Here is a 10681-nt window from a genome sequence, read left to right as displayed (position 1 = left end):
AATACATAAGGTAATTTGTTACATTACGTTTTGATATGTTGTTCCGCTCTTATAGCTTCCAGGAGCCTGACCACTATGTTTTGATTTCTCTCTTTCTTACAAGCAAATGATTCTTATTGGAAATTGTAAATTCATCTACAGGGTGAGATGAAATACTGCAACCAAATTCAAACTGCTGTCATTCCTAAGCCACTCGTCCGACAGCTGTAAAATTATTCCAGTGACAGCTCATTATATTGTCTACAAGCGTGCAAAAGCACTTTGGTGACTTTCCAGAAAAAAAGTTATTCGGGATGGAATTCAAGAGTGATAGTGTGATTTCTTTATATTTGACTGGAAAACCACAAGTGGCTATCGTTAGAACACTCCAGCATTTAAATGTGAATAAATCTTTTGTGTCTTGTACCACGGCTCGTTACCGTGATACTAGTAGCGTAGCCCGACATCAAGGAAGTGGACGGAAGAAAACAGCAAACCACAGAAATTGTTCGAAAAATATAGAAGCGATTTCATCGAAAACCACCTCGCAGTGGCAGAAAAATGTCTCGTGAGCTGAACATATTGCAATATTCCTTTCGCAAATATTGAAAAATGAGTAGGGGTAAAAACATTGAAATTCCAAAAAGTGCAAGAATTTACACCACAACAGAAAGAATATACTCAAAATAGCTAAAGAGTTGCTTCGCTTGACCAAAGTGGTAAACTGCTGAATTTTGTTTTTTGATTTTGTTTTCTCTGATGAGAAAACATTCGTTGTCCAGTAGTTTGTAAACAAACAAAATGATCGTGTTTAGTTGCCAATGAGGTCAGCTGAAAATGTGCACCTTCGGTTGGCCACCAGAACTCAAGCGGCGACCATGATGATAGTGTGGCCGCCATAACAGCCGATGGTCGCTCGCCGCTCGTATAATCGACCGTGTCTTCAGAATGAATGCCGACTATTATCGCGATAATATTCTGGAGGGTGTATTAAAGCCTTGGGCACGCAGTTATTTTGGCCGCAGACTTGGGACGTTCCAACAGGACTCAGCACCATCGCACTCCACGCGCCACCCAAATGGTTACAAATGAGGTACATCCCTTCATTTCCAGCGCATAATGGCCACCAAACTATTGTGTCTGGAATATTTTGGAAAGAAAGGTTGGCATTAAAACTTTCGTGCCAAATGTGACCAATTCAAACAAATCTATACTTATTCAAAAATTTGTCGCTATTTCCGACATTTTTTGCTTTCATTCAATAAAATTAAAAAAGGTAAAATAATGGCGTTTAACTTTGTCGCAGTTTTTTATCTCACCCTGTATATAAAAATCATTCATACTAACTTTTAAATATATCATACCTTAAGACTTTTTAAGCTCAAACCCTATTGTCAGTGACGCCTCAACACCTCACAAATGACAGCATTCCGAATAACATACCAAACCCGATTGTTTTTTGTATTTAAGAATATTTTGCAGGGAACTAAATTAAATTAATTATATCCATCAATGTGATTACATCCCGCAAAAAAAAGTAATTAGTGTGAACTTATTCTATGAAAGAGAGAGAGAGAGAGTGAGGATGTGTATATTTATTTACATACATACATACATATGTGCGAATTTGTGTGCTCTGAGGCATTTTAAACCATTTACATAGACTGGTGTTAATAATTAATTTATAATGTATATATTATCATTTAGAGAGCGGCAAATTTAATTAATAATAAAAAAAACACGAGAAAAATTAAAAGGTTGGATGAACTGACATTGCTAATTGATGAGATGCATGCGTACATATGTGCATTGATGTGTCGGGGTAATTGGAATAAATGTAATTTCATTTTATATTGACATTGTTTTGTTGACATATTCGTGTAAGGACTTTTCTGTAATAACCAAATTACTACTACTACTATATTACTCAAAAAAAAAAAAAAAAAAAAAAAAACAATAAAAATAAAATAATAATATTAATAAAAAAAAATCAATATAAATTTTGATATGTAACAAAAACCAAAACCTAATGACACATAAGCAAGCACCCAAAGGCTTTAAACGCGCGGAGCCAGGTTCTTCTTTCGAATAATCTTCGGTAATATGAGATTATATCAATGCCAAAATGAAACGGCTAGAAACGAAGCTAGAATCTTGAAGAATTGCACGAGGTTCAGTCTTGGTGCGTAGACGTGTGATAAGGCTGCATTTTTGGAATTGTGTACTAAAATTGTACAAAAGTACTAAAATGTTCTAAAATTGAATACTTTGCATAGGACAAACGAAATGATCTAGCTTCTGAAAACTACTTAGAGTCACTGGTGGAGTACAGGATAGATGTATCAAAGGGTTTGTTTAAATTCGAACCTTAAGGTTAGGAATAGTTCAAAATTGTACACAATTTTTAAATAGTTCCATTTGGTATTATGTGAAAGGATAGGGCATAAAAACTTATAATTTGCCATGAGAATCATAGTTGAAAGCGAGTTTGATATATAAGGTAGTTTTGGAATTGTGTGCGAGCTGGAACTAAATATTGAACAGTTGGGTTTAGGGTGAACGGATGAAGCTGGACTTTTAAAATTTTGTATTGCGGTCTCTGTTAGTGGTTGGTTCTGATAAGGAGTTGGTTTTAGGAAGGTGTACTATAATTGTACGAAAAGTACTGAATGGTACTATATTTGATATTGGTTATATTTAGATTAGTGATGGTATCTTTGTTTGCGATTTGGTGTTTGTTTGAAAATCCGTTATGTATTTGTACGAAATGTACTAAATAGTGCAAAATTTGTTATTATGTGCAAAGACAGAGATAAAATTTTGAAATTTTATATTTAAACTACTGGTGGTATCTGTGTTTGAGATTTGCCAGGGTTAGGAATTAGTCATATATTTGTACGAAAAGTACTAAATGGTATTAAATTATTAAATATCACTGTTGGTGTCTGTGATTGAAAGAAGGAGCTGCTTTTGGATATGCTTCGTTACATGGGCATATGAAGTTGGTACGGAAATATGCTCTGTAATTGTACGAAAAATACTAGATAGAAATAAATTCTGAAATTTTATATTTAGATTGCAGATGGTATCTGTGTTTGAGATTTGGCAGTGATTTGGAAATGCTTTCGTATATTGTGTAAAAAAGTACTAAATGGTACTAAATTTGGTATATAGTGAAGGGATAGGGCTGGAATCCTTAAATTTGATATTGAGGTCTCTGTTAGAACTAAAATTTAATTATGGAGGTGGCTTGAAATCTGAGATTTGATTTATGGAGGTTGTTTTGGAAATGCGAACTGTAATTCTACGAAAACAATCTAAATAGCACCTAAATATGTTATGAGTTGAAGGGATAGAGACACAATTCTGAAATTTGATGTTAGGCTGCCAATGGCATCTGTTTTTGATATTTGGTATTACATTTGGTATTAGGTGAAGGATTAGGGGCTGGAATCCTTAATTTTATATTGAGGTCTCTGTTAGTATCTGCAATTGTGATATGGAGGTGGTTTTGAAGATGTATACTGTAATTTTACGAAAAGTATTAAATAGTACTAAATTGTGAACGATTGTAGCTGAAAATCCTGAAATTTGATAAGAATGTCACTGTAGGTGTCTGTGGTTGAGAGAAGGAGCTAGTTTTGGATATGCGTACTATAATTGTACTGAATGGTACTTAATTTGGTAATGGGGGAAGTTACAGAGCTGTGTTGGTGATTTTTATTCTTATGACAACAGGTACAACATTGGCGTTGAGAGAAAAAGTTTGATAGATATGAGGCCAACAAAAGGATTATTTTGACATTAAGAAGTGAAATCTTTGGGGGCCCAAAGCCATTAAAGTGCAATATGAAGCGAATAAAACAGTAGTTACATTTTGAAAGCAACACTTTTAAAAACAATTGCTTTTAGGCTTTTGCAATGCAGCTTTAAAACCCTCAAATACCAATTATAGGGAAGTATCGTTATATGGGCACTATAAGAAACTTTTCTGCCAGTAGAAGTAATGTAATTACTCCAAATACCAAATTGTACACAATTACGTTAGAAAATGTTTCTAAAATCGTTAAAATTCGGAATATCGGGAGGTGCCGTGATATGAAATTTAGACCTATATAGTCTGCCGAAGAGCTTTAACTATCAAACTTCAACCATTTCCCCTGGAAAATGTGTGGGCTGTAGACAGTTATAGCCCACATTGATTTGTTTGAAGACCAAAGGTAGCTCGGTGTGAAATCTTAGCTTAATATTACAAGTCGGTGGGACTTTAGCGTGATTAAAACTGGCGAATAGATATGCCTACATAAGCTTAAAATTTTACGTACGGGTCCTACACCACATAGTGGTAAGGATATTATGACTAGAGATAGACCCCTAGTTACTTTTAAGGATCTTCATAGAATCCGTTTCTGATTCGATTTATGTATGTTAGTCCGTTTGTACGTCCATGTATTCTTGTAAACAAAATGCAGGTCCAATTGAGTTAAAATTTTCCAAACAATATTTGTTTGGCCTAAGGACGAACCCTATTGAATTGATGAGAATCGACTCAAATTTAGATATAGCTTCCATATATATCTTAATTGATTTCGGGCTAATTGTGCACCAAATGGCCAATATCAATCCAAATAACCTGAATTTTGGCACATTCGACCGAATTCAGTCTAAAAGTATGTACATAAAATTTGTCAGTTAAAGTTATAGCTCCCATATAAATGTTTCATCCGATTCCACAAGTATGATATTGGTACCAGATAACTTATGAAGCTTAAAAATACCTCTGTCAAGTTTTATCGAGATCGGATCGGATTAGCATATAGCTCCCATATATATAACTTTATCCGATTTCAGTTTTTGTGCATCAATGGCTAACATCAGTCCAAATGGGCTGAATTTCTGGCACTTTCGACGGAATTCAGCCTAAAGGCAAGTGCTTAAATTTTAGTAAAAATCGGTTCAGATATAGATTTATTTACAAACTACGCATCGTGGTGTGGGGTATCATATAGTCGGCCCGACTTTAATCTTTCCTTACTGTTTATGAATACAGAATTGACAATTTAGTCTCAGAACGGATGTTAATTTAGAAAAATATTGTTAGAATATTATTCTTATCCAAACAGATGTAAATGCAAAGGTCCCTAAGGTTTCCCCTTAAATGTCCACCCTGTACAGGAGGAATTAATCTCTACTAGCTATAGCTAATTCTCTATTTTTAGAATTTCTTTAAAACATGACTAATGTTTACATATACATTTGCAGCATTATGAGTGTTCAAGTGAAATTTACATTAATGAGTTTGCAATTTTACACACCGTATGTTGTTAATGCTAATTTTAATTTGAATTCCCTTTAAAATGTACACGGAAATTACAAAGGATGGAAAACGAGGGATGGATGACGCTTTACTGAGATAATCTCCATTATGTGAATTAATCCGTTGGAAAATTTCACTTTCTTTCAGGGGCGTTTGAACTATTAAAATTGAATTTGCCTGCAAAAAGATTATGTAAAAAGTACATGTTTTCCCTATGTCTTATAGAGAAAAAGTTAGGTCTTTTATCCACAATCATGGAAATAAAGCAGAAAAATTAAATATAATATAAATATGCTAAAGTGTGTGAACAGAAAGCTCTGATAAATATGACCAGCCTGGTGGTTCCCTTAAAGAAATCACCTAATGTTCCCCAATTTTTTTGAATCGCTTTTGTCATTCGATTTTGTGTTAATAAACACCATTTTCCTGCAATTCATTAATTTTCACATGCAATTAGTTGAGTTTTTTGTTGTACACAGTCAGTGCACAATAAAACACAAAACAATACATCAATTCCAAATTAATTATATCCTTCAAAATTTTTATTCAATTAATTGTAAATTGATTGTCAGGTGTGCGGCGGAAAAATCGGTAGCAATTTTCATTTCGGTTAAAAAAAAAAAACGAAACAAAATTAATACAACAACAACAATAAGCTAGGGATATTAGCATGACATATTGTAATAAAAAATACACACTCACTCATACACCAACAAAAGCAACAATAATATTGCGGTCAAATAGTGCCAAAGGCACAATTCTATTAAAAAGGGGCAATTAACTGGAAACAAAATAACCAGTTGTTGGAGATAATTAATTTTCCCTTTTTAATTTTTAGGTTGGGGTTGAGAGGTTAGAAACCTCAAACAATTGTGTGAATTTAAATTAATGGAAATAAATGAAATGCAGATAGATATATTTTTTAAATTCGATATGATTTTTAAATTCGATATGAATTCAAGTATCTTTCAAGAATCTACGTAAAGTATATAAAAATAATTTAACTTCCTTGGATGATATTTTACTTAGATTCCCACCGTTCATGTACAGAGTTTCTTTAATTCGTATATTGTAAGTCGGCGGAATCGAAAGAATTTGGCCTATAACTGTGATTATAATGTCTAATTTCCGATTAAATGCGTTTTTTTTGGCTCAACTTAATTTGCAGAGAATTATCGGAGATATCCCAAAGTGGACCCGACCTAAGGCTCGTGAGCTGAACATATCGCAATATTCCATTCGGAAAATATTAAAAAATGAGCTTACCCTGAGCCATTGAAATTCTAAAAAGACCTAAAGAGTTGCTACGCTTGTCCGAAAGTGGTAAACTGCCGAATTTGGTTTTCACCGATGAGAAAACATTCGTTGTCCAGCAGTTTGTAAATAAACAAAATGATCGTGTTTACTTGCCAAAGAGGCCAGATGAAAATGTTGGTCGCGAATATTATCGCGAAAATATGCTGGAGGATGTATTAAAGCCTTGGGCATGCAATCATTTTGACCGCAGACCTTCGAAATTCCAACAGGACTCAGCACGCGCCACCCAAGAATGGTTTCAAAATGAGGTTCCTCGCTTCATTTCCAGCGCACAATGGCCACCAAAATCTCCGGATACCAATCCGTTGGACTATTGTGTCTGGAGTATTTTGGAAAGCAAGGTTGGTACTAAAAAATACCAAAGTGTCGATCACCTCAAGCTACGCCCGGAATTTTTCATTGGCCGTTTGAAGGCCATAATTCTTGCCAAAGGTGACCAATTCGAAAAAATCTAAATTTATTCAAAAATTTGATGGTATTTCCGAAATTTCTTGCTATCATTCAATAAGATCTGCACCCTGTACTGCAATGAGTGCCTCAAGTCTCGCCAAAATCATAAAGAAAGAATTCAACTTTCTCTGCTTTGGTTTGCCAAATGTGGCTTTAATCTTTAACTAAAGAGGTGGTGGTAAAATTTGTCCTCCCTTCACATTTTCTTGAAATTCTCTCTTCTATTCATCGCAATAGGAAAAAGTTTTTTTTTTTAATGAAAAAAATCTGTTTTTACTATTGTAATTTAAAATATATAAACTTATACTTATAAAACAAATAATTATCAAAAAATATTTTTAAATTTTTTTTTTTTTTTAATTTAGAGGGGTAAAATTTACCATCATGTTACCAGTTAAAGGTAAAAAAAAGAGAATATTTGAAGCGCTAAAGTAATTTTTTTTTTTGTATTCGGGTTTTTGATTTTAGTCATGGCTTGCGACCTCTGTGCTATGGTGGACATTAGTTGTTCCTCTATTCTTTCACTTCCTCTCCATCTTAATCTTTCAAAATTTGGAATTACAGAAACACTTTTTGGTGGACTATTATTCGCCCTCATGTTTTAAAATTTAAGAATAAAACATACTACCTTAAATATCGTAAGCTCAGTCGACAACAGCACGTCTCTTTTTGCAAACTTTAAATGTTAATAAGATCCGTACCAAATTTGATCTCAATCGGAAAAAATATTACATTAACCTTGACCACAGTGTGGTGTTAATGCCTTTTAAAATAAGGTTAGTGTTGCGCATTAGTTTTGCTCATTTATACCCAACAAATTTACATATACAGCGTAAATTTTACATTTTCTCAATATAAAACAAAAACAAATCACTCACCTTAGGAGAAGGTACTACCGAGAAGGTATTCATAATTCTATCTGGGTATTCTTCACGAATTTTCGAAATCAATAGAGTACCCAAGCCAGAACCGGTACCACCGCCCAAAGAATGGGCCAATTGGAAGCCTTGAAGGCAGTCACAACCCTCCGATTCCTTGCGAACTACATCCAAGACGCTTTCAATCAATTCAGCACCTTCGGTGTAGTGGCCTTTGGCCCAGTTGTTACCTTAATTGAAAATAAGTAATGAATTTATGAAAATCGAAAAAATCACAAATTAATCCTACCGGCTCCAGATTGGCCAAACACAAAGTTATCAGGTCTAAACAATTGACCATAGGGCGATTGGCGTACCGAATCCATGGTACCAGGTTCCAAATCGATCAAAACGGCACGTGGCACATATTTGTTGCCGTTGACTTCGTTGTAGTAAACGTTGACACGTTCCAGCTGCATGTCGTTTTCGCCATAGTAATTGCCATTGGGATCAATGCCATGTTCGTCGGAGATGACTTCCCAGAACTGAAAATGAAAGAGAATAACAAGGGATTAGATTAAATTTTTAAAACAAAACAATGTTTAAAATTTTTAAACAACTAAAAAAGCTGTAAGTTCGGCAGGGCCGAACTTTGAATACTCTCCACCATATGGAACGAATTTGGCAATTCTCAAAAACAATAAAATCCGTTTAAAATTCTGTGGACCTGCATAGACAATTTTCTGTCTGAGGCTGTAGTATCCATTATGAACTATAAATACCAAATTTAAAACAATTTCGGTGAATAATGTCGCTAAAATCATCAAAATACCGAATATCCGGAGGTACCGTTATATGGGGACTATACCAAAAAGTGGACCTACATGGCCCATTTTCAATACCAATGGAGAAATATACATTAGAGTAAAATTTTATCAATCTACTTCAATTCGTTCGGAAGCTAGAGTGATTTCCACAGACGGACGGACATCGCTAAATCGACATAGAATTTTTTGCTGATCAAGAATAGATATACTTCGTAGGGTCTAAAATGTATATTTCGAGGTGTTACAAACGGAATGACAAATTTAATATATTGTGGAGGGTATAAAAATGGGTATATTTTGTCATAACAAAATATTAGGGATCTCTTGTATTAGTCCTCCTATAAATTGCCTCGGCGTTTCAAGAAAATTAAGAACTTTCCCAATTATTAATCAATTTTTTAATGAATTATTTTCCCTTTTTTGTGTGAAAAGGTCAGCTGGCTAATTACCTGTCAATCAACGATTATCCACGGTTACAAATTGTTTAGGGCATTATACATAGATACTCTATGTAGCACAAACAGTCTTCACATAGAATAATCATATTTCAATTAGATCAAAGTTACTTTGAGTAACACAACAATAACAACAACAACATAGTCATACATTTTAATCAAGAGCATGGCTGGCTCACCGCCAGCAAGCCTACCTCTGGCATTGTCAAAAACCTTCAAAACCGAACACATTTTTTGACGGATATTTAACAAAGTAGCCGACCAAATGTTTTTCTGCCTCATAATGCTGTTACCTTAGAGCGTTATATTTTTTTTTCCATTTGTTTTTATAAAATTTACAAAGCAAAGCATTTTCGTTTCGTTGCATAGTTGACCGCATTATATATTCAGTTTAACTTTACTTATATCCACTTCGTCCTGTTTTTTTTTTCAATTTTGGCAAAAATTTTAATTGTGGGAATTGTACAGCATGTGCATGTTGTGTTCATGACATGAACACAAAGCAATGAAATAGTATTTAGGTGTAAGTTTTAGATTTTGGTCAATTTGGAAGGAAAAAGTGGTCGGATTTTTAGCGATCTTTTGAACCGAAGAAGTCATTGGGGATTGCTTTTGGTTTGGTTTCTACTAACATCGAAATAGTGCCCATAGATATGTTTTAGTTTTTATAAGCCAAAGCTTATGATATTTTTCTGATTGATAGATTTAATGTGTAGACATTTCTTTTGTCCTGAGACTCAAATTTTATCAAAAAAAAAAAAAAAAAAAAAAAAAAAAAAAAAAAAATCAGAAAAAACAAGTATTAAAGTAGTTTTTGATTCAGATTGGATACGTATTAAACTGATGGTAAAAACCTGAACAAAGTTATTTTCAAAAAAAAAAAAAAAAAAAAAAAAAAATCTAATATAACTAGCCTACAGGAAGGCAGCGTTAGAGGAATAGTAGTGATTGCAGTCGATTAATGGATAAAAGTTGGATGCTTTCCTATTTTTTTAATTGTGGCCAGCGGTACTGTTATTATTTGGAAACAATTGCAGCATTTAATGCCTAAATCGAGGCGGATTTCTTTCAGCTACACTAAGGGACCTTTTGAACACAAAAAGTGTTTTATTTAAAGGCGTTTAGGGTATTCGTTATTGAAGAGCACACTATTTTCTGAAATAACACTAAAAAACTACAAATAAGGTTCAAGAAAATTCTTATAGAAGACAGGAGGTCGGGCATAGAGGTTTCTGGTCAGTAGGTCCTCAGATAGAAGTGGACCTTTGGATATTTTTTTAATAATACAAGACAAATATTGAAGGCCCAAGGAGAAGAAAAATTAACATATATCAGAACATTTGACATAACAGGGTGAGATAACAAAACTGCAACGAAGTCGAACGCCTTAAGTTTTATATATTTTTTTTTCAAAAAGGTCAGGCTTAATCCCATTATTGTTGTTTTTATAAAAACAACGTTTGTTTTTAGTGGAGAACG

At 33.8% G+C, this 10681-nt stretch overlaps 1 protein-coding gene across 2 annotated transcripts in view; it reads right to left on the bottom strand.

Annotated features, from left to right (window-relative positions):
• Nucleotides 1-7887: 7887 nt before the first annotated feature.
• Nucleotides 7888-10681, bottom strand: part of LOC131807002 (tubulin beta-1 chain-like) — a 109779-nt gene continuing 106985 nt past the window's right edge. For both annotated transcript variants that reach the window (XM_059132010.1, XM_059132009.1), the window contains 2 exons: nt 8231-8465; nt 7888-8171 (listed from right to left, as the gene is read on the bottom strand). In XM_059132010.1, coding sequence (XP_058987993.1) covers nt 7903-8171; nt 8231-8465 — 504 coding nt within the window. In that variant the 3' untranslated portion in view covers nt 7888-7902. The remainder of the gene's footprint in view (nt 8172-8230; nt 8466-10681) is intronic.

The sequence above is a fragment of the Musca domestica genome, unplaced genomic scaffold (assembly GCF_030504385.1).
Source record: "Musca domestica strain aabys unplaced genomic scaffold, Musca_domestica.polishedcontigs.V.1.1 92, whole genome shotgun sequence".
In the NCBI taxonomy this organism is placed as follows: domain Eukaryota; kingdom Metazoa; phylum Arthropoda; class Insecta; order Diptera; family Muscidae; genus Musca; species Musca domestica.
This window is presented reverse-complemented; position numbering and strand designations above follow the sequence as displayed.